A 23,736-nucleotide genomic window follows, 5' to 3' on the forward strand; every position below is an offset into this window, starting at 1 on the left:
CCATCAGGTTACAGAACAGCTCCATCACCCCAGAAAATTCCCTCAACTCCCCTTCACAGTTAATACCTGACTCGCACCCCTCAGGAGCAGCCACCATTCTGTTTGCCTCCCTCCCTTAATTTTATTTTTTAATGTTTTAAACTTGTGGGTTATTTAGAGAAAGTATGGTCAGGTGGCAGAGCCAGGAATGCATTTAGGCTCTCAATGGAGAATGTGAAACTGAGTGCAGTTTAGGAATATTTATTCCACAGGATTTTTTTTATTGAGGTATAGTTGATGTACAATATTACGTAAGTTTCAGATGTACAGCATAGTGATTCACAATTTTTAAAGTTTATATTCCACTTATAGTTATTATAAAATATGGGCTATATTCCCTGTGCTGTACAATATTTCCTTGTATCTTATTTATTTTATACATAGTAGTTTGTGCCTCTTACTCCCCTACCTCTACCTTGCCCCTCCCCGCTTCCCTCTCCCCACTGCTAACCACTAGTTTGTTCTCTGTGTCTGTGAGTCTGCTTCTTTGTGTTATATTCATTAGTTTGTTGTATTTTTTAGATTCCATCTATAAGTGATATTACACAGGATTTCTCTTTCTCTGTCTGACTTATTTCACTAAGCATCAAATAAAGCCTCTCCTCTTGCCCCACCAAAAACGTTTTGCAATAGTTGGCCTCCAGTTGACTCTTCTCCACTAGGAAAATAGGATTTGTTTAACCGTTTGAACTTTCCTTTTGAACCTGTTTGTGTTTAACCGGACCCTCGACCCAATCTCTCGGTGAGGCATTTGGATAACTTTTTTTGGTTAAGTCAGAGATTACGTTTAGCTATCCGTCCAAACTCCAAAGCTTAGGTTCACTGGGCTCCAAGCCTCTATCCCACCTCCCTGCCCCGGCGGGCTCTGCTGGATTCTTCCTGCCGAGGAGGAGGGAAGGCGTGGAGGGAATCGGTTCCCACCCACAGCCCCGGCCGGGTGACTCTCCACCGCGGGCCCTGCTCTGCCACCTGACCTCTGAGCCACCTGCAAGTCATCAGGCTGGTGAGTGCCCTGCTCAGGCCGGCCTCCCCGCCCCCTCCCTGGAGAGGGGACATCTGGCGACAGCCAGCCCCACCCCCAAACCCGAGCGGCTGAAAGGAGACCGACCCCCTCTGCCACCCGGGGACCCGCGCCCCACTCGGCCGGCCGGGGCTGGGGAGGAGGCGGGCGCAACCTTCAGCTTCCCCGCGGCACCCTAGGCCGCGGCTGCGCCGCCAGCCGGTACCGGGCCCCGCGCCCGCACAGGTGGCCCGAGCAGAAAAGGGACATTTGCCAGACACCCCCTCCCCCCTTCTTGCACCACGGAGCGTGGGGTTAAAAGTTGCGATTGCAAAAGTCCCGCGTCTGATCTTGGGCCTTACCTCAGATAGACAGCAGGAAGGCCTTTAGAACCTCTGCCAATTTTTAACAGCCAGTGACGACTGCAAATGCTACAGCGCTGGCAGGCAGCATTTGAGGACGATTTGAGCTGTGTTTCTTAAAAATAAAAAAAAAAGCGATTTATCAAAGGTAATATTAAACCAAAGATTATTTTCCCCTACCATTAATTTGCCCATCCATGTGTGGGACCAGTGACTTCAAATCAGATAATTGTCAAGGAGAAGGGTGAAGATGCAGGCAGTTTTGATCACCATCAGGACACAGTCTGGGAAAGAGAGAATGCTCTTGAAAGTTGTCTGTCTTTCCTCTCCCACGTGGGTTTCTTAAGTAAGGATGTTTTCTTTTCTGATTATTTTTCTTTTTCTTCTACCTGTTCGCTGGTCACAGCCTCTGGCCTAAAGTCCCAGCATAGAATGTTCCTGCCTATGGAGTTCAAGACTCCTTGCCAAACTGGCATGGTGCCTTCCTAGGCAGCAAGAAATAGCTGAGGGGCTGTCATTTCCTACAGTGGTGCCCCAACAATGTCCTTTTCTCCCCCCTTTCCATTGTCTGAATTTGAAAATGGATGTTATAGAGAACAGACTGGTGGTTGCCAAGGGAGAGGGGGCTGGGGGAGGGATGGAGTGGGAGGTTGGGATTAGCAGATGCAAACTACTATATATAAAATAGATAAACAACAAGGTCCTACTGTATAGCACAGGGAACTATATTCAACATCTTATGAAAAACCATAATGGAAAAGACTATATTAAAAAAGAATGCATATATATATATATATAAACTGAATCACTTTGCTGTACAGCAGTAATTAACACAACATTGTAAATCAACTAGACTTAAATTAAAAAAAAGAATATGGATGTTATTTCTACTTTAGTGTATTATCACTGATGAACTGCATTTCGAAAAATGCAGTTCAGAAAAGTGCAGAGCAGGAAGATTGGCCTTTGGGCCGTTAGAAAAGGAAATCAACACTGTGCACGGATGGGAAGGACAGCAGGAGAAGGATGCCCAGAGGGCCACCAATGAGGTAGTTTCCCACCCCCTGACCCGCCTTGGGGGCTTGGGTGCTGGCATAAAGGCAGCCTTGCCTTGTAGAAGCAGCCAGCTCTCTCTGGGGGTCACTAGCGCCAAGGTGTGGATGTTGGAGTGTTGCTTTTTCTCTCTCTCTTTTTAAGAGAAACCTTGAAAAAAAAAAAAGCACCGGTAAGTTGACTGAAGATGTCTTGTGTTATGGCCTATCAGCTCTTTCTTCTTTTTTATCTGTCTCCTCCTGCCACATTGCATGTTTTGTTCTGATTGGGGAAAGTGTGTCCAGCCTTTCCAGTTCTGATTTTAAAAACTCAATCTGTATTGGGATCTTACCAGCGTCTTAGGTGTTTTGCTGAATTTGCTCCATGCGATGACATTTCACTTTATCTCTGTTGTCTTCAGTAAATCTCCCCCATGACAATGTCTTCCGCTAAGATTGAGTGTGTTTTGCGGGAGAACTGGCGCTGCGGTGAGTCTCCAGTGTGGGAGGAGGCATCCAACTCTCTGCTCTTCGTAGATATTCCTGCAAAAAAGGTTTGCCGGTGGGATTCGCTCAGCAAGCAAGTGCAGCAAGTGACCGTGGGTAAGGATGAAGGATGGGCTTGGATCTGCCCAGACAGCCATCTCTTCCCTGGGGAGGCGCGGTCACCTATTGTGTCATTCCTCCGGAACCTTCTTGTTAAAGCGTACTGAATATGCTTGAAAACTGTTGGATTGTCATCCTTTCTGTGTCCCCCACTTTGACCCAGGAGTAAAATCTGGATGGTCGATACTTTCCTCTTCCCCTGCGGGTGCCGGGCAACATTCCCCATTATGTTTTGGATGGTGAGTCACGGTAGGATCTTTCCTTCATACCTTCAGTTAACAGCCGTGAAAGTTGGAGACCCGGTTTGTGGCACAGCAAAGGTTATCTACCTTGGGTCAGGCCAAGGCCTTAATTTGAAAAACAAAATAATAACAACAGATATATCCCCTCTTTGTGCAAAGAGGAGCTTTTGGACTTAGAAAGCATTAACCGGGGCTTTCTGTTCACTGTTCAAAACAGGATTCACAAAGGAATTTCGAGTGCATTGGAGTATTATTCTGTTAATGGCCCTGTGATTTCCCATGGAGGGGTTTATCACATTTTATGGCCCAAGGATATGGGCTTGACTAGAGATAAAGAAGTTTCTTCTTTTCATTATTGTGTTCCTGGGAAAGAGATACCAGGAATTCCTGTGACCTCAGGACACTCTCAACCCAGAACTGGGGACCTTTTTTTTTTTTAGATGAGAGGGAACAGCTTTTAATTCACTCACGGGCATGACTGTGGCTCGAGGCAAAATGACTGTGACCCGCTGTGATCAGACTTGGGGGAGGGACCCATCACCTTCCCTAGTCTCTCTTTCCCAGTATGCACACATTAAGGATATATTCCTACCCCTAATCTTCAAAACAAAAACAAAACAAACAAACCCCCCCCCAAACCCTGGGAAGGGCTTGTGGTGTCCACAGCAGCTTAAAAGCTAACAGAAGCCTCGGGCCACAGGTTGGGATCCCTGATGAGGATATGACGCTCCTACTAGTGTCTTGCACATTCCCTGGGACACTCCACGGCTCCAATCAACTTCTGCACAGGGCACCAGGCGTCTTGCACTGAATAGATGCTTAGGAAATGTTTTCACAATAAAGTCTGTCAATTTGTTTCCTGTGAGTACTCACCATGGTAATCAATCTCTCCACTTAAAAAGAAGTTTCCTTATATGTGGAAAAATATTAAACCCAGAAAACCTAAAATTTAAATATACAAAATATAGTAGTATAAGGAAGACGTGATTTTTTAAATCACTGCATCTACATTTCTTTTTTTTTTTTTTTACTATTTATTTTTATTTATTTGGTTGTGTCGGGTCTTAGTTGCTGCAGGCGGGCTCCCTAGTTGCGGCTTGCCGGCTCCTTAGTCGCAGCACGTGGGATCCTTAGTTGCGGTATGCATGTGGGATCTACTTCCCTGACCAGGGAACGAACCCGGGCCCCTGCATTGGGAGCGCAGAGTCTTATCCACTGTGCCACCAGGGAAGTCCCTCTATTATTTTTTAATCATGCTTACTTCCAAAAAGGATTTAAGAAACAATTTTCAATTAAATACATACAAAACAGGGTACCTTTAAAAAGACAAGTCCTAATTAAAAAAAAAAAAAAAAAGACAAGCCCTGTACTTGAGGGAGAGAGAGATGTCACAAAACCCAGTTGCTGGAACTAAACACAGTTTGTGTCCCTGCATTTCCTGAAGATCAGGCAAACTGAGCATCGCTTGCTCTGTGAAAACTGCCCTGGCTTACACACCACCCCCTTAGGAACCTCTCCTCTGAACTTGCTGTGGCACCTGCCCCAGTGTATGGTGGCTGCTGTGATTTGACTTCTCTGCTTCTCCCGCTAGACTCGGAGCTTCCAGAGGAGTTGGGTTTCATTCATCTTTATATCCATGCTGCCCGGAACAGCACACGGAGTTCATGGTCAACGAATATACTGGGTTATGTAACCTTCACTGTTCAACAGAGAGGAGGGAGCACTCCCCTTGTCAAAAGAGCTGCAACCTCTTAGAGATGCCGGGTGGCGTGATGGACACAGTGTGACTACTGGCTGCCCCCTGACTGCTGCTTTTACCTCTGCAGATGCCCCAGTCAGCTCTGTGGCCCTTCGCCAGTCAGGAGGCTATGTCGCCACAGTTGGAACAAAGTTCTGTGCTTTGAACTGGGAAGATCAGTCAGCAGTTGTCTTGGCCACAGTAGATAAAGACAAGAAAAACAATCGATTCAATGACGGGAAGGTGGATCCCGCTGGGAGATATTTTGCCGGTATGGTTTACCTTTAGCACATACTTACTGAGCTTTGGGGAAGACCAGAATGTGACTTACAAAAGCCTCACAGCTGCAGTAGTAAAATAAGTGTTCATAACGGGTTTGGGTTCTTCTTTCATTATTACTTAAGTCACTTGTATCCAAAAAAAAAAAATCCCATGAGAAAAACTTCATAGATATCCCTTTCAACTGTTGTCTCTAGCAGACTAAAATTTGTATTGTATTTTTGTAGTTTAAATGAGTTTTTTTTTAACATCTTTATTGGGGTATAATTGCTTTAAAATGGTGTGTTAGTTTCTGCTTTATAACAAAGTGAATCAGTTATACATATGTTCCCATATCTCTTCCCTCTTGCATCTTCCTCCCTCCCACCCTCCCTATCCCACCCCTCCAGGCGGTCACAAAGCACTGAGCTGATATCCCTGTGCTATGCGGCTGCTTCCCACTAGCTATCTACCTTACGTTTGGTAGTGTATATGTGTCCATGCCTCTCTCTCGCTTTGTCACAGCTCACCCTTCCCCCTCCCCATATCCTCAAGTCTGTTCCCCAGTAGGTCTGTGTCTTTATTCCTCTTACCTCTAGGTTCTTCATGACTTTTTTTTTCTTAAATTCCATATATATGTGTTAGCATATGGTATTTGTCTTTCTCTTTCTGACTTACTTCACTCTGTATGACAGACTCTAGGTCTATCCACCTCATCAAAAATAGCTCAATTTCGTTTCTTTTTATTGCTGAGTAATATTCCATTGTACATATGTGCCACATCTTCTTTATCCATTCATCCGATGATGGGCACTTAGGTTGTTTCCATCTCCAGGCTATGGTAAATAGAGCTGCAATGAACATTTTGGTTCATGACTCTTTTTGAATTATGGTTTTCTCAGGGTATATGCCCAGTAGTGGGCTTGCTGGGTCATATGGTAGTCCTATTTGTAGTTTTTTAAGGAACCTCCATACTGTTCTCCATAGTGGCTGTACCAATTCACATTCCCACCAGAAGTGCAGGAGTGTTCCCTTTTCTTCACACCCTCTCCAGCATTTATTGTTTCTAGGTTTTGTGATGATGGCCATTCTGACTGGTGTGAGATGATATCTCATTGTAGTTTTGATTTGCGTTTCCCTAATGATTAATGATGTTGAGCATTCTTTCATGTGTTTGTTGGCAGTCTCTATATATTCTTTGGAGAAATGTCTATTTAGGTCTTCTGCCCATTTTTGGATTGGGTTGTTTGTTTTTTTGTTGTTAAGCTGCATGAGCTGCTTGTAAGTTTTAGAAATTAATCCTTTGTGAGTTGCTTCATTTGCAAATATTTTCTCCCATTCTGAGGGCTGTCTTTTGTTCTTGTTTATGGTTTCCTTTGCTGTGCAAAAGCTTTGAAGTTTCATTAGGTCCCATTTGTTTATTTTTGTTTTTATTTCCATTTCTCTAGGAGGTGGGTCAGAAAGGATCTTGCTGTGATTTATGTCATAGAGTGTTCTGCCTATGTTTTCCTCTAAGAGTTTGATAGTTTCTGGCCTTACATTTAGGTCTTTAATCCATTCTGAGCCTCTTTTTGTGTATGGTTTTAGGGAGTGATCTAATCTCATACTTCTACATGTACCTGTCCAGGTTTCCCAGCACCACTTATTGAAGAGGCTGTCCTTTCTCCACTGTACATTCCTGCCTCCTTTATCAAAGATAAAGGGACCATATGTGCCTGGGTTTATCTCTGGGCTTTCTATCCTGTTCCATTGATCTGTCTTTCTGTTTTTGTGCCAGTACCATACTGTCTTGATTACTGTAGCTTTGTAGTATAGTCTGAAGTTAGAGAGCCTGATTCCTTCAGCTCCGCTTTTCGTTCTCAAGATTGCTTTGACTATTCGGGGTCTTTTGTGTTACCATACAAATTGTGAAATTTTTTGTTCTACTTCTGTGAAAAATGCCAGTGGTAGTTTGATAGGGATTGCGTTGAATCTGTAAATTGCTTTAGGTAGTAGAGTCATTTTCAAAATGTTGATACTTCCAATCCAAGAACATGGTATATCTCTCCATCTATTTGTATCATCTTTTATTTCTTTCAACAGTGTCTTACAATTTTCTGCATAAAGGTCTTTTGTCTCCTTAGGTAGGTTTGTTCCTAGATATTTTATTCTTTTTGTTGCAATGGTAAATGGGAGTGTTTCGTTGATTTCACTTTCAGATATTTCATCATTAATGTATAGGAATGCCAGAGATTTCTGTGCATTAATTTTGTATACTGCTACTTTATCAAATTCATTGATTAGCTCTAGTAGTTTTCTGGTAGCATCTTTAGGATTCTCTATGTATAGTATCATGTTGTCTGCAAACAGTGACAGCTTTACTTCTTCTTTTCCGATTTGGATTCCTTTTATTTCCTTTTCTTCTCTGATTGCTGTGGCTAAAACTTCCAAAACTATGTTGAATAAGAGTGGTGAGAGTGGAAAACCTTGTCTTGTTGCTGATCTTAGTGGAAATGCTTTCAGGTTTTCACCATTGAGGACAATGTTGGCTGTGGGTTTGTCATATATGGCCTTTATTATGTTGAGGTAGGTTCCCTCTATGCCCACTTTCTGGAGAGTTTTTATCATAACTGGGTGTTGAAATTTGTCAAAAGCTTTCTCTGCATCTATTGAGATGATCATATGGTTTTCTCCTTCAATTTGTTAATACGGTTCATCACATTGATTGATTTGCAGATATTGAAGAATGCTTGCACTCCTGGAATAAACTCCACTTGATCATAGTGTATGATCCTTTTAATGTGCTGTTGGATTCTGTTTGCTAGTATTTTGTTAAGGATTTTTGCATCTATGTTCATCAGTGATATTGGCCTGTAGTTTTCTTTCTTTGTGACATCCTTGTCTGGTTTTGGTATCAAGGTGATGGTGGCCTCGTAGAATGAGTTTGGGAGTGTTCCTCCCTCTGCTGTATTTTGGAAGAGTTTGAGAAGGATAGATGTTAGGCCTTCTCTAAATGTTTGACAGAATTCGCCTGTGAAGCCATCTGGTCCTGGGCTTTTGTTTGTTGGAAGATTTTTAATCACAGTTTCAATTTCAGTGCTTGTGATTGGTCTGTTCATATTTTGTATTTCTTCCTGATTCAGTCTTGGCAGGTTGTGCATTTCTAAGGATTTGTCCATTTCTTCCAGGTTGTCCATTTTATTGGCATAGAGTTGCTTGTAGTAATCTCTCATGATCTTTTGTATTTCTGCAGTGTCAGTTGTTACTTCTCCTTTTTCATTTCGAATTCTATTGATTTGAGTCTTCTCCCTTTTTTTCTTGATGAGTCTGGCTAATGGTTTATCAATTTTGTTTATCTTCTCAAAAAACCAACTTTTAGTTTTACTGATCTTTGCTATTGTTTCCTTCATTTCTTTTTCATTTATTTCTGATGTGATTTTTATGATTTTTTCCTTCTGCTAACTTTGGGGTACTTTTGTTCTTCTTTCTCTAATTGCTTTAGGTGCAAGGTTAGGTTGTTTATTCGAGGTGTTTCCTGTTTCTTAAGGTAGGATTGTATTGCTATAAACTTCCCTGTTAAAACTGCTTTTGCTGCATCCCATAGGTTTTGGGTTGTCGTGTCTCCATTGTCATTTGTTTCTAGGTATTTTTTGATTTCCCCTTTGATTTCTTCAGTGATCACTTCGTTATTAAGTAGTGTATTGTTTAGCCTCCTTGTTTTTGTATTCTTTACAGAATTTTTCCTGTAATTGATATCTAGTCTTATAGCGTTCTGGTCAGAAAACATATTTGATACAATTTCAATTTTCTTAAACTTACCAAGGCTTGATTTGTGACCCAAGATATGCTCTTTCCTGGATAATGTTCCATGAGCACTTGAGAAAAATGTGCATTCTGTTGTTTTTGGATAGAATGTCCTATAAATATCAATTAAGTCCATCTTGTTTAATGTATCATTTAAAGCTTGTGTTTCCTTATTTATTTTCATTTTGGATGATCTGTCCATTGGTGAAAGTGGGGTGTTAAAGTCCCCTACTATGAATATGTTACTGTCGACTTCCCCTTTTATGGTTGTTAGTATTTGCCTTATGTATCGAGGTGCTCCTAGGTTGGGTGCATAAATATTTACAGTTGTTATATCTTCTTCTTGGATCGATCCCTTGATCATTATGTAGTGTCCTTCTTTGTCTCTTCTAATAGTCTTTATTTTAAAGTCTATTTTGTCTGATACGAGAATTGCTACTCCAGCTTTCTTTTGGTTTCCATTTGCATGGAATATCTTTTTCCATCCCCTTACTTTCAGTCTGTATGTGTCTCTAGGTCTGAAGTGAGTCTCCTGTAGACAGCAAATATATGGGTCTTGTTTTTGTATCCATTAAGCCAATCTGTGTCTTTTGGTGGGAGTATTTAGTCCATTTACATTTAACGTAATTATCGATATGTATGTTCCTATTCACATTTTCTAAATTGTTTTGGGTTCATTATTGTAGGTCTTTTCCTTCTCTTGTGTTTCTTGCCTAGAGAAGTTCCTTTAGCAGTTGTTGTAGAGCTGGTTTGGTGGTGCTGAACTCTCTCAGCTTTTGCTTGTCTGTAAAGGTTTTAATTTCTCCATCAAATCTGAATGAGATCCTTGCTGGGTAGAGTAATCTTGGTTGCAGGTTTTTGTCCTTCATCACTTTAAATATGTCCTGCCAGTCCCTTCTGGCTTGCAGAGTTTCTGCTGAAAGATCAGCTACTAACCTCATGGGGATTCCCGTGTGTGTTATTTGTTGTTTTTCCCTTGCTGCTTTTAATATGTTTTCTTTGTATTTAATTTTTGACAGTTTGATTAATATGTGTCTTGGCGTATTTCTCCTTGGATTTATCCTGTATGGGACTCTCTGTGCTTCCTGGATTTGATTAACTATTTCCTTTCCCGTATTAGGGAAGTTTTCAACTATAATCTCTTCAAATATTTTCTCAGTCCCTTTCTTTTTCTCTTCTTCTTCTGGAACCCCTATAATTCGAATGTTGGTGTGTTTAATGTTGTCCCAGAGGTCTCTGAGATTGTCCTCAGTTGTTTTCATTCTTTTTTCTTTATTTTGCTCTGCAGTAGTTATTTCCACTCTTTTATCTTCCAGGTCACTTATCCGTTCTTCTGTCTCAGTTATTCTGCTATTGATCCCATCTAGAGTATTTTTCATTTCATTTATTGTGTTGTTCATCATTGTTTGTGTCATCTTTAGTTCTTCTAGGTCCTTGTTAAATGTTTCTTGCATCTTGTCTATTCTATTTCCAAGATTTTGGATCATCTTTACTATCATTATTCTGAATTCTTTTTCAGGTAGACTGCCTATTTCCTCTTCACTTGTTAGGTCTGGTGGGTTTTTATCTTGCTCCTTCATGTGCTGTGTGTTTTTCTGTCTTCTCATTTTGCTTATCTTACTGTGTTTGGGGTCTCCTTTTTGCAGGCTGCAGGTTCATAGTTCCCGTTGTTTTTGGTGTCTGTCCCCAGTGACTAAGGTTGGTTCAGTGGGTTGTGTAGGCTTCCTGGTGGAGGGGACTAGTGCCTGTGTTCTGGTGGATGAGGCTGGATCTTGTGTTTCTGGTGGGCAGGTCCACGTCTGGTGGTGTGTTTTGGGGTGTCTGTGGACTTATTATGACTTTAGGCAGCCTCTCTGCTAATGGGTGGGTTAGTGTTACTGTCTTGCTCTTTGTTTGGCATAGGGTGTTGAGCACTGTAGCTTGCTTGTCGTTGAGTGAAGCTGGATGCTAGTGTTGGGATGGAGATCTCTGGGAGATTTTCGCCATTTAATATTATGTGGAGCTGGGCGGTCTCTTGTGGACCAGTGTCCTGAGGTTGGCTCTCCCATCTCAGAGGCACAGCACTGACTCCTGGCTGGAGCACCAAGAGCCTTTCATCCACCCGGCTCAGTATAAAAGGGAGAAAAAGTAGAAAGAAAGAATTAGTAGAAGTAGAAAGAAAGAAAGGAGGGAGGGAGCAAGGAAGGAAGGAGGGAAGGAAGGAAAGAAAGAAGATAAAGTAAAATAAAGTAAGATAAAATATAATAAAGTTATTAAAATAAAAAATAATTAAGAAAAAAAAACGGACAGATAGAACCCTAGGACAAATGGTGGAAGCAAAGCTATACAGACAAAATGTCACACAGAAGTATACACATACACACTCACAAAAAGAGGAAAAGGGGAAAAAATTATAGGTCTTGCTCTCAAAGTCCACCTCCTCAATTTGGGATGATTCGTTGTCTATTCATGTATTCCACAGATGCAGGGTACATCCAGTTGATTGTGGAGCTTTAATCCACTGCTTCTGAGGCTGCTGGGAGATATTTCCCTTTCTCTTCTTTGTTCTCACAGCTCCCAGGGGCCCAGCTTTGGATTTGGCCCCGCCTCTGCATGTAGGTCGCCAGAGGGAGTCTGTTCTTCGCTCAGACAGGACAGGGTTAAAGGAGCCGCTGATTCTGGGGCTCTGGCTCACTCAGGCCGGGGGGAGGGAGGGGTACGGAGTGCAGGGCGAGCCTGCGGCGGCAGAGGCCAGCGTGACGTTGCACCCGCCTGAGCCGCGCCGTGCGTTCTCCTGGGGAAGTTGTTCCTGGATCCTAGGACCCCGGCAGTGGCGGGCTGCACAGACTCCCCAGAAGGGGGGTGTGGATAGTGATCTGTGCTCACACACAGGCTTTTTGGTGGCGGCAGCAGCAGCCTTAGCATCTCCTGCCCGTCTCTGGGGTCTGTGCTTTTAGCCGCGGCTCACGCCCGTCTCTGGAGCTCCTTTAAGCAGCGTTCTCAATCCCCTCTCCTCGCGCACCAGGAAAGAAAGAGGGAAGAAAAAGTCTCTTGGCTCTTCTGCAGCTCCAGATTTTTCCCCGGACTCCCTCCCGGCTAGCTGTGGTGCACTAACCCCCTGCAGGCTGTGTTCACGCCGCCAACCCCAGTCCGCTCCCTGCGCTCTGACCGAAGCCCGAGCCTCAGCTCCCAGCCCCGCCCTCTCCGGTGGGTGAGCAGACAAGCCTCTCGGGCTGGTGAGTGCCGGTCGGCACCGATCCTCTGTGCGGGAATCTCCCCGCTTTGCCCTCCGCACCCCTGTTGCTGCGCTCTCCTCCAGCTCCGAAGCTCCCCCCTCCGCCACCCGCAGTCTCGGCCTGTGAGGGGGCTTCCTAGTGTGTGGAAACCTTTCCTCCTTCACAGCTCCCTCCCACTGGTGCAGGTCCCGTCCCTATCGTTTTGTCTCTGTTTTTATCTTTTTTCTTTTGCCCTACCCAGCTACGTGGGGAGTTTCTTGCCTTTTGGGAGGTCTGAGGTCTTCTGCCAGCGTTCAGTAGGTGTTCTGTAGGAGTTGTTCCACGTGTAGATGTATTTCTGGTGTATCTGCTAGTGTTGGAGGTTCTCCAGCAGAGGCAGGGGGTGGCTGTTGCTCACCGTGGGGACAAGGACACTGGCAGCAGAAGTTCTGGGAAGTACTCCTTGGCGTGAGCTCTGCCAACGTCTCAACATTGCCATTTTTGAAGACTACAATCTCGCCCAACTCCCCTCTTTTTTAACAGAACATTCCTCATGTTTTTGCGTCTAATGTTTCCTTGTGATTAGATTGATGCTATATATTCACGGCTGGAATCACTGCCTAGGTGCTGTTCTGTCCTTCTCGGGGTATCCCATCTGAATACCATCTGTCCCTCATTGGTGATGTCAGTTTTGATCACCCAGTTGAGGTCTTAGATTTCTCTACTACGTAGTTACTATTTTTAAATTGCAATTTATAAGCAGTTTGTGGGGTCTGTTAGTGATCTATTGCTGTGTTACAAATTACCCTGAAATTTAGTGGCTTAAAATAGCAAACATATATTATCTCACATAGTTTCTGAAGGTCAAGAACCTGGGTCTGGCTTGGCTGGATGGTTCAAGGCTATGTCCTGAAGTTGCAGTCAAGCTGTTGGCTGGGGCTACAGCCTTGGAGGGAGCTGGAGTCTCTGAAGCGGCCTGGAGGATCTGCTTCAAATCTGACTTACATGGCAGGCAGTTGGCAGGAGGCTTCATTTCCTTACTGCGTGGGCCTCTCCATAGGACTGCCCGGGACATGGCTTCCCCCAGAGCCAGTGATGAGAGGCAGAGAGAAAGCCCAAGATGGAAGCTACAGTCCTATTATAACCAATCTCAGAAGTGACATAGCATCACTTCTGCCATGTGCTATTGGTCACAAAATTATGGAGGGGACTAGACAAGGGTGTGAATACTGGGAGGCAGGGATCATTATGGGTCAACTTAGAGGCTGGCTACAACATGGGGAGATACTTTAAGTCCAAGCAAATATCCTGGTCCTCATCAAAATATCTTCCTTAGCTTTTACATTCCTTGATGATTCTCACTTGAAGCCATCTTTATTATGATGGCTGCAGAATGACTTATATACAGATTTAAATGAATTTTAACTCTAAGTTTGAAATTAAATAATGCATTTCACATTTAGTTCTCATTTAGCTCCCATCCTAACAACCCTATAGTTAGCCAAAGTTGATTCTAAATCCCTGCTGTTTCCACCTCCCCACTCTGCCCCTCACATCATCAGCCATGCTGTCCTGGCTCCATTCTCTTTCTTTCTTTCTTCCTTTCTTTCTTTCTTCCTTTCTCTTTCTATCTCCTTCTTTCTTTCACTGTGCTGGGTCTTTGTTGCGGCATGCAGGATCTTTAGTTGTGACATGCGGGATCTTTTAGTTGCAGCATGTGAACTCTTATTTGTGGCATGCATGTGGGATCTAGTTTCCTGAGCAGGGATCAAACCGGGGCCCCTGCATTGGGAGCATGGAGTCTTAGCCACTGGACCTCCAGGGAAGTTCCTCCATTCACTTTCAACATGGAAGGTAAGTAAGATCTGAGCAGGTGGTGTGGATTGTTTCCCATCTTCCTGGACTTTACACAACCACAGATCTAGTCCAGGACAGGTTGAAAGATTAAAGATGAGAATCCATTGGAAGCCCTTCTGCCAGTAATTTCTGCAGGATGAAGAAATATGATTGGATACTCTACCTCTTGTTGAAGTTGATTTTCTCTCTCCTTTATGGCTAGAAGTTTACAGCTCTGTGGCACTTGGTGAGACAAAATTAAAATGCCCTCAGAGGCCTGAGTTCTTAGCCTGGAGTCCCCAATTCTTAACCTTTGCCCTCTGGAGACCCCTTAAAATTGTAGGCATCAGTGTGCATACATACTGGTCATGTACATCTGCCAGAAGCACCTGAGAAACTTTTTCTAGAGAGAGTTTATAGCTTTCAACAGGTGTGGAGAGCTGTCCCTGACCCAGAAAAGGGTGGGGTCATCTGATAGTCTGGATGAGGGTCTCTTAGTGGTGGGTAGTACCCTGAAGATGTCCCAACACCCAAGGTCTCACCTGTCTGGGCTCACTACTAGATAATGATAAACCAGGGATCCAGTTTCTTTCCCACTAAGGAAGAGCCCTTTCTAAGCAGTGGGGGATCCACATTCATGTTCCAGGCATCTCCTTCTGTGAGGCAGATAGTGGGGGAAGGGGGTGGGTGGGTGGAATAGAAATAATAGAAACAAGCCCAACTGCCCTATAGCAAAAAAACAAGGAGGGAGGTCTGGCTTGCTGTTCAGGCTTCCCAGTTTCAGTCCATTTTCCTCTAACTCACTCTTCTTTCAGATAGAGCATGTTATAGTAAATGAGCTTTCCAATTTCTTCATTATGTTAAATTCTGCTCTGTCCTCTGAGATCACACTCAAGTCTAAGTGCATATTCCATGGGCACATGGGAAGAATGTGTATTCTGCTGTTGTTGAATGGAGTGTTCTCTATAAATGTCACTCAAGTCCAGTTTGGTTAATGGTATTCAGTTCTTCTATTTCTTTGCTGATTTCCTATCTACTTGAGTCTATTACGGAGAAAGGGATGCTGACATCTCCAACCGGAATTATGGATTTGTTTCTCCTTTCAGTTCTGACTTTTGCCTTGTGTATTTTGAAGGTCTGTTGTTAAGCACATGCACATTTAGGATTATTATGTCTCCTTAGTGAAGTGACTATTTTCACAATATGTAGTTACTCCTATTTATCCCTGGTAGTTTTCTTTGCTCTAAGTATATCTTGTCTGATACTAACATAGCCTCTACAGTTTTTTTAAATTAATATTTGCATAGGATAGGTCTTTTCCCATCCTTTTACTTTTAAGCTACCTATATCCTTATATTTGAAGTGAGTTTCTTATAGACAGCATATAGTTCTATTTTCAAAAAGTTTATTCTGACATTATCTTAATTGATGTGTTTAGATTATTTACATTTAATGTAATTATTGATATGCTTTGAGTTAGATCCACCATTTTATTATTTGTTTTCTCTTCTTTCCCTCTGTATTTTTTGTTACTCTGTTTCCCCTTTCCTGCCTTCTTTTAGGTTATTTGAATATTTTTTAGAATTCAATTTTAATTTACTTATTGTGATTTTTCACTATATCTCTCTGTATAGTTTTTTAAGGGTTCCTGAATGGATTACAAATGTATACTTAACTTTTCACAGTCTGTCTAGAACCAATATTTTACCACTTCAGTTGACAATCACCCATTTATGTCATAGTTGTCTTTATATACATGGATTTAAAATCCCATCAGAAAATGTAATTTTTGCTTTCGATCATCAGAAATATTTTAAGGAACTAAAAGGAAGAATAGTCTATTATATTTACTCATATACGTGCTATTTCTATTGCTCTTTCTTCATTCCTGTTGTTCCTTTTGGTATTTCCCTTCTGTCTGAAGAATTTCCTTTAGCAATTCTTTTAGAACAAGTCTGCTGGCTATAAATTCTCTTAGTTTTACTTCACAGGAGAATGTCTTTATTTCACCTTCATTCTTTAAGGATATTTTCACTTGATATAAAATTCTAGGTTGACACATTATTTTTCTTTCAACAAATTAAAAATGTATCACTTTCTTCTGACCTCCACAGTTTCTCATGAAAAATCAACAGTCATTGAAATCATTATTCTCCTATATGTTGTATGTATGTCATTTTTCTTTCATTAATCTTAAGGATTTCTATTTAACTTAAGTTTGGTTGTTTGTTTTTTTGGGTTTTTGTTTGTTCTTTCTTTTTTGCCATGCCACATGGCATGTGGCATCCTAGTTCCCTGACCAGGGATCAAACCCATGCCCCCTGCATTGGAAGCATGGAGTCCCAACCACTGGACTGCAAGGGAAGTCCCTATTTAACTTAAGTTTTTAGAAATTTGATTATGATGTGTCTGGGTATAGGTTTCTTTGGGCTTATCCTGTTTGGGGTTTTCTCAGCTTCTCAAATATATAGTTGTATGCTTTTCACCAAACTTGGAGAGTTTTGAGCCATTACTTCTTCAAATATTTTTTGGCCCTGTATTCTTTGTCCTCTTCTCTAGGAATCTAGTGACACATATGTTAGCTCTTTTGTTGTTGTCCCACAGGTCCCTAACACTCTATTTTTTTTCAGTCTTTTTTTCTCTCTGTTGTTCAGATTGGATAATTTCTTGATCTAGCATCAGATACACTGACTCTTTCCTCTGTCATCTCTATTCTGCTATTGAGTCCATCCAGTGGGTTTTTTATTTCATTAATTTTATTTTTCAGTTCTAAAATTTTCACTTGGGGATTCTTTATATTCCTCCTCCTTTGCTGCTATTTTGAGTTTTGTTTTAAGACTTTGCAGATCGTTCATTTGAGCATTTTTATAAGAATTGCTTTAGTCTTTGTCAAGTAATTCCAATATCTGTGCCATCTCACTGTCTGCCTCTTGATTCATTTTCCTATACGACTTGAGATTTTCATGCTTCTTTGTGTTGCCAAGTAACTTTGGTTGTATCCTGGACATTTTGACTATTACCTTATGAGATGCTGGGTCTTGTTTAAATCCTATGGAGAATGTTGATATATTCGTTTCAGTAAGCAATCTGTATGTTTAGGTTCAGATCACAAGTTCCAACCTACTTTCTATTAGGTGCCATTAGGTGTGCCACTCAGTGGTCAGTCTGAGACCTAGAAGGTGTTCATCCATTAGCTCCATTCTCCAAATCTTTAGCATGCTAATTAGAATCAGATCCATGCATGTACAAACAGATGAGCCCAGCAAATCACAAACAACTTTATGGGGTTGCATTCCTGAGCATCATCCCTCTTCTAGTACTTTCCAGCTTCCTGTAGCTCCTTTTCATTCTTCCAGTCAGAAACCACCCACTTCTATGACTGTTCTGCCTCCAGGGCCAAGTGGCAGCAGGGGAGAGAGAGAGAACATGAAAGCAACGGTGTTTGATCTGCCCTTTTGTCCCTGCAGCTTCACTAAATGCAGAGGAATGTCGCCTTCCCTCAGAGTTTTGATTCCTGTAGTTTCCTGTTGCTGACCTCTCTCTGCCTTTGCTACCCTCACTGCAGAATTGCCTGGGGGCTGGTGCATGAGAAAATGGAGAAAAAGGAGTAGAAAATAAGCAGGGGGTTTCTTCCACTCTCTCTGAGCCGTAGGAGAGTTTTCTGCTCCTTGCGCCAGATCTAGAGGTTTCTCTCGGACCTCTTTCTGCCTGCACCATGGTGCTTACTTCCAAGTTTCAAGCTGGGTTGAGTTCAGGCCAGGACATACTAGAGGATAAAATGGAGAGCTCAAGAACTCGCCACCAATTAGGTGATACTTCAAATTCTGTGTTCTTCTCTGAGCCGCCTGATAATTCACATTGCAGAGTTGTCAAATAGCTATGCCATGCATTTTGTCCAGGTCTTAGAATTGTGTTCAGTGCGAGAAAATGAGGTTGGTGCAGATGTCTGGAACCAGAACCTCTCAAGGTAGTTTTAATTTGCATTATAAGCAAGGCAGTTGTCATTTTAAAAAAAAAACCCATAGGACCCAGATTGGGATTGTATAATAATTTCCTTGATTTCATCACAGGGAAGGAGTCCTGGTGAGAGAAGATGGTGCAGTGCATGGGCGGGATGCTGTGCAGCTGAGCTCCATACTCTTTGGGTTTTGTAGGTACCATGGCTGAGGAAACAGCTCCAGCAGTTCTGGAGCGGCACCAAGGGTCCCTGTACTCCCTCTTTCCTGACCACCATGTGGAAAAGTACTTTGACCAGGTGGACATCTCCAATGGTTTGGATTGGTCTCTGGACCACAAAATCTTCTATTACATCGATAGCCTGTCCTACTCGGTGGATGCTTTTGACTATGACCTGCAAACAGGGAAGATCTGTATGTACTTTTTCATTATTTTTCTTAATATTGCTGGTATTTTTTTCATATGCATATGACTAGCAGGCTGCCTCGCCCTTAACCCATTTGAAAAGGTCCTTACTTTTCAAACAAAGAACTACCTAATGTTATGATTCCAATATTGTAATGATTACACAGACTTGACTCTGCTGCCAGTCAAGCCATGGCTCTCAGCACAACTAAATATGGCCACAGTTTGCATAATATGGCTAGATCCTTAATCCTTTTTCTTGCAACCATCACTAGAAAGAGGCTCACTGTAAAACGGATCCTGTTCTACCAGCTGGTGCTTAAAGGCAAATAGTATACAGCAGAATGGGACAAAAGAACAGAAAATTAGAGTTTGGGGTTGATATTTCTTATTTGTACTTTAGCTAATGATAGGCAAGTACTTAAAGACAAATTAACAACCTTTCAAAATGGAAAAGTAAAACAAGTAGTTGCAGATTGTTCAACTCCACCAACGGATCTAAATGAGCCATAGTTGGAAACTGGGAGGGAAGGAATTATTGGAAAGAATTTAAAAAGGAGTATTTGAAACTTTCATGAAAGGTGCCAGACCACAAGAGCAAAACCAATCATAAAAATGACTTGAAAAAAATCATGAGTCTCATGTAGATTTAATCAGAGGCTAAATATTCCAGCACAGATGTTTTGCTTTGAAATATGTAGTGCTCTTTTTCATGACTGTTTTTACCCACTTTACTTACACATGGTTTTAACATTTTTCCCCTTATACCTCAATCTGATTACTGTAATGACCTGGATTTTGTAGTGTAATGTTCCTCTGGATTTTGATGCTTGTTTTTTGTATATTATTATTCCCTTTAAGGCCGGCCAGCTGGTTTCAGAATACCCTTCTTTTCAGAAACAAGCTCTTTTAATATTTAGATAAGGTGATTTTGGAGCATTTAGTTGGGCAGAAACAGAACTCATACACCTTGTTAGTTTTTGTGCGTGAACTGTTGGCAGCTCGAACCTGGGCCCTTGACTGTGAGAGCGTGGAGTCCTAACCACTGTACCACCAGGGAATTCCCCAAAGTAGGCATTTTTGGAAGTAAAACAGCAAAGGTCTAACCACAGACTGAAGTGTGTCTGAGGTGGGCATGCAGGGCTTCAGTTCAGGTCCCTCAAAAAGATCTTTTGTTATTTTATTAAGAATTCTGCTTTCTTTTTTCTCTCCTCCTCTGAAAGCTTAGGTAGCTGTGTCTGTACCCAAACCAAAGGGAGTGAATCCACCCCAAATCCTACAGTACAGATCCTTTGTTGAGGGGTGCCCACTCATGTTTTTAGACATTTTTAGAGTTAGGAATCCTCCTGAATCATCCCGCCTGTGGTACCCTTTTGCCAGACACTGGATAAGCAGAAGCGATCAGTATTTATAATCAACTTGATTGCTCATTGTTTGATGCTCGGTATTGAGTGGCCTGTGGTTTTGGGGTGTGTGTGTGTGGTTGGTTTGTCTGTTTGTTTGTTTTTTTAACCATAGCCAACCGCAGAAGTGTTTACAAGCTGGAGAAAGAAGAACAAATCCCTGATGGAATGTGTATTGATGTTGAGGGGAAGCTCTGGGTGGCCTGTTACAATGGAGGAAGAGTGATCCGTTTGGATCCTGAGACAGGTAGGCCCACAGCAGAATGGAAAAACCCCGCCATGTCTAGAAAACACCAGACACTAGGGGCCAGAGAAATTTCATTACTAATAAAGTTATATAGAGATATATTCAAAGGTCTCAATTGGATGATTTTGGAAATAAAGGCCAAAGATATAGCCCAAAATGTTATAGTCAGAACTCTTTTTCCTGTAGAGGTAAATCTTTTTTGCCCAGAAGAAATTGTCAGGGAAGGTAGGTGAAATACCTGGGCGAATTCTGACCTCCAAATCTTCTTTGAACTTTCCTATTGCTCCACAAGGGGTCCCGAAAAGTTGTGCGGGTGGAAATTTGCTAGAGCTAGACTTAAATGAAATATTTGGTGACCTAGGGAAAAGACTCCAAACTGTGAAGTTGCCTGTTGTTAAAACAACCTCATGCTGCTTCGGAGGGAAGGATTACTCTGAAATGTATGTGACCAGTGCCCGGGATGGGATGGACCCCGAGGGTCTACTGCAGCAACCTGAAGCTGGTGGAATTTTCAAGGTGATCTGGCTATATCTTTTATTTTGAGGGTGAGGTGGGAGATCTTCAGTTAAGTAACTGAATGATTGGTGCTTTTTCATACTTCCCAAATACAATTGTATTTGGCATTTAAGCTCATCATGCTAGACTTAAAAACATTTTATTGAGATTTTCTAGACCTGAAGTCCAGGACAATGTGTTTAGCCCACTTTGTACAGTGCTTTAAAATATTTTTTTGCTTCAGTGGTGTTTGAAATTCTATAAATCAGTAGAATAGGCTTGGAAAACCAGTGTTTGAAACACATTTATAAGATTAGTTGATTGTTTTGATGTTGCAAGAATATTTTCAGGTTCTTAACTTTTTTTGGCAGTGAAATAAACACTGATAAGAGCTATAGATCTCTTGAGCTGAAAAGAAATGTAGAAATCATCTGGCGCAAACCCCTTTCTTAACAGATGGGAAGAAGATAGAAATAAATTCAGTTTTCAATCCTAGTTGTAAATGGTTGCTAGTTGAATTATTATCTATGTGAACAATTGGGTTGGACCATAAATACCTAATCAAATAGTTCCTTTTTATTATAGGAAACAAAACAAGGATAATAGGTGGCTAAATATATTATTGTGGATCATAAAAATGTTTTTGGAGAATACTTGTGAATTACCTTGTATCAGAGTTTCTCTCTTTTCTTTTTTTAACAGATAACTGGCCTGGGGGTCAAAGGAATTCCTCCCTATCCCTATGCAGGATGAGTGACAGGCCTTCCTTCATAGTGGAAGAGACTTAGAAGACAACTAGAAAATTCTGGTGCTGAAATTTCAGTCTAGTTACAAAAAAAAATGAAGTAATGATATTAATAGGATTAAATTTTTAATTACAATTTTTAAAACATAGAGCATTTTTAACAAGGGGTGACAGGTGGTTTTGATAACATACTATAAGGCCTTCTGCAAAAGTGCTATAGAAATATAGAGGTGTTCAACCATCAACCAGCCTCTTGATTCTTTGCAAATTGCTGGTGGAATCGGGGAAGGGGGAAGGAACCATATTTGTTCTTTACTCTGCATTCGATACTTACTATACCTAAAGCTTTAAAACATTAATAAATAGTAGTCTGGTAATGACTTGCTATAATTATGTTCCTTTTTATTTTCATCATAATCTTATAAAATATGCTGCAGTGCCGACCTACCTTCATATTACTTTTCCTGTATGTTATTTTACAAATTAAAATATTGCTGGAGGATAAGAATCAAACATTTTGGCAAAATCTATGGTTCCGACTGCCACCTAGTAGATGTAATGTATCACTTTGGAAAGAATACTTTAAAAATAGCCTTATTGAGTTATAATTGACCTACACATATTTAAAGTGTACAATTTGATAAGTTTGACATATATATACACATTAATGAAACCAACACCTCAAGTAAGATAATGAATCTATCCACTACCCCAAGATTTTCCCTATGTCCCTTTGTAATCCTTCCCTTTGGTCCTTCTGTATGCCTGCCCCCATCCCCAGGAAACCACTGATCTGATTTCTGTCACTATAAATTAGCCTTAAAATTGGGTACTGTGATTTCTCCAACTTTGTTTTTCCAAATTGTTTTAGCTCTTTTAGTTCCTTTGGCCTTCCATATAAATTTTGGAATCAGCTTGACTATATCTAGAAAAAATCCAGGGGCAATTTTAATTGGAATCACTTTAAATCTGTAGAACAATTTGGAGAGAATTGGCATCTTTACGATTTTGAATCTTCCAACCCATGAACATGGCATGTCTTTCCAATTATTTAAGTCTTCTTTGATTTCTTTCATCAGCATTTTGTAGTTTTCAGCATACAGATTTTTGTTTTGTTCTGTTTTTGTTTTTGGCCGCACCATGCAGCATGTGGGATCTTAGTTCCCCGACCAGGGATCAAACCTCTGCTCCCTGCAGTGGAAAAGTGGAGTCTTATCCACTGGACCGCCAGGGAAGTCCCAAGCATACAGATCTTGTACATGTTTTGTTAGGTTTATATCCAAGTATTTCATTTTCTGGAGCTATTGTGTTATTATTATTTAAATTTTTTGTTTCCAGTTGTTCATTGCTCATTTATGGAAGTATGATTGGTGTTTGTAGCTTGAATTTGTATCTAATGACTTTGCTAAACTCACTTATTAGTTCTAAGAGTATCTCTATAACTTCTCTGGGATTCTTTGGATATATAATCATGTCTTCTGTGAGTAGACAGTTTTATTTTGTCCTTTCCAATATGTATATTTTAATTTCTTTTTCTTACCTTATTGCACTGACTAAAACTGCCGGCATTACGTTGAATAGGAATAGTAAGAGTGGATATCATTGCCTTGTTCCCAATCTTAGGAGAAAAGCATGCAGTCTTTCTTCAGTAAATATGATGTTAGCTGCAGAATTGTTTGTAGATGCCCTTTCTTAGGTTGAGTAAGTTCTCCTCTTGTCTAGTTTGCTGAGAGTTTTTATTAGTAGTAGTATTTTGGTTTTTTATTTTATTTTATTTATTTTTTATTTACTTTTGGCTGCGCTGGGTCTTCCTTGCTGCACACGGGCTTTCTCTAGTTGCGGCGAGCAGGGGCTACTCTTCATTGTGGTGCACGGGCTTCCCACTGTGGTGGCTTCTCTTGTTGTGGAGCACAGTCTCTAGGTGTGTGGGCTTCAGTAGTTGTGGTGCGTGGGCTCAGTAGTTGTGGCTCGTGGGATCTAGAGCGCAGGCTTAGTAGTTGTGGCGCGTGGGCTTAGTTGCTCCGCGGCATGTGGGATCTTCCTGGACCAGGGCTCGAACCCATGTCCCCTGCATTGGTAGGCGGATTCTTAACCACTGCGCCACCAGGGAAGCCCAGTAGTAGTATTTTGGATGTATTTTATCAATTTTTTTCTGCATTTGTTGATAGCGATCATATGGTTTTTCTTCTTTAGACATTAATATGATAGATTTTTGCATCCTTGGGATAAACCCCGCCCTGGGTGGTGGCATATTATTCTTTTTATATATTACTGGATTCAACCTTCTAAAATTTTGTTGAGGATTTTTACATCTATGTTCATCACGGATATTGGTCTCTAGTTTTCTATATTTCTAGTGTCTTTGCCTGGTGTTGATATCAGGGTAAGACTGGCC

The 23,736-nt window shown here is 41.5% G+C and overlaps 1 protein-coding gene across 4 annotated transcripts; it reads left to right on the plus strand.

Moving 5' to 3' along the window:
* The first annotated feature begins 868 nt into the window (after positions 1-868).
* Positions 869-22,370, plus strand: RGN (regucalcin). 4 transcript variants are annotated; one of them, XM_029241315.1, is made up of 7 exons: positions 869-1,042; positions 2,855-3,035; positions 5,107-5,289; positions 18,244-18,459; positions 19,970-20,101; positions 20,463-20,617; positions 21,299-22,370. In XM_029241315.1, the coding sequence occupies exons 2-7, from the start codon at positions 2,867-2,869 to the stop codon at positions 21,347-21,349; spliced, it is 906 nt and encodes a 301-aa protein (XP_029097148.1). In that variant the 5' UTR covers positions 869-1,042; positions 2,855-2,866; the 3' UTR covers positions 21,350-22,370. The 4 variants fall into 4 exon arrangements, with proteins under 4 accessions (XP_029097148.1, XP_029097149.1, XP_029097147.1 ...); XM_029241316.1 differs by lacking the exon at positions 869-1,042 and adding an exon at positions 1,101-1,549; XM_029241314.1 differs by lacking the exon at positions 869-1,042 and adding an exon at positions 2,198-2,626.
* Positions 22,371-23,736: the final 1,366 nt, after the last annotated feature.

The sequence above is a fragment of the Monodon monoceros genome, unplaced genomic scaffold (genome assembly GCF_005190385.1).
Source record: "Monodon monoceros isolate NGI ecotype Baffin Bay Population unplaced genomic scaffold, NGI_Narwhal_1 Super_Scaffold_22, whole genome shotgun sequence".
NCBI lineage: Eukaryota > Metazoa > Chordata > Mammalia > Artiodactyla > Monodontidae > Monodon > Monodon monoceros.

Bases quoted from the DNA above. Each gene is read 5' to 3' on its own strand.
- RGN (XM_029241315.1), top strand. From the start codon at position 2,867: ATGACAATGTCTTCCGCTAAGATTGAGTGTGTTTTGCGGGAGAACTGG. The intron at 18,460-19,969 runs GTATGTACTTTT...TTTTAACCATAG, and splicing joins CCTGCAAACAGGGAAGATCT to CCAACCGCAGAAGTGTTTAC. The intron at 20,618-21,298 runs GTGATCTGGCTA...TTTTTTTAACAG, and splicing joins AAGCTGGTGGAATTTTCAAG to ATAACTGGCCTGGGGGTCAA.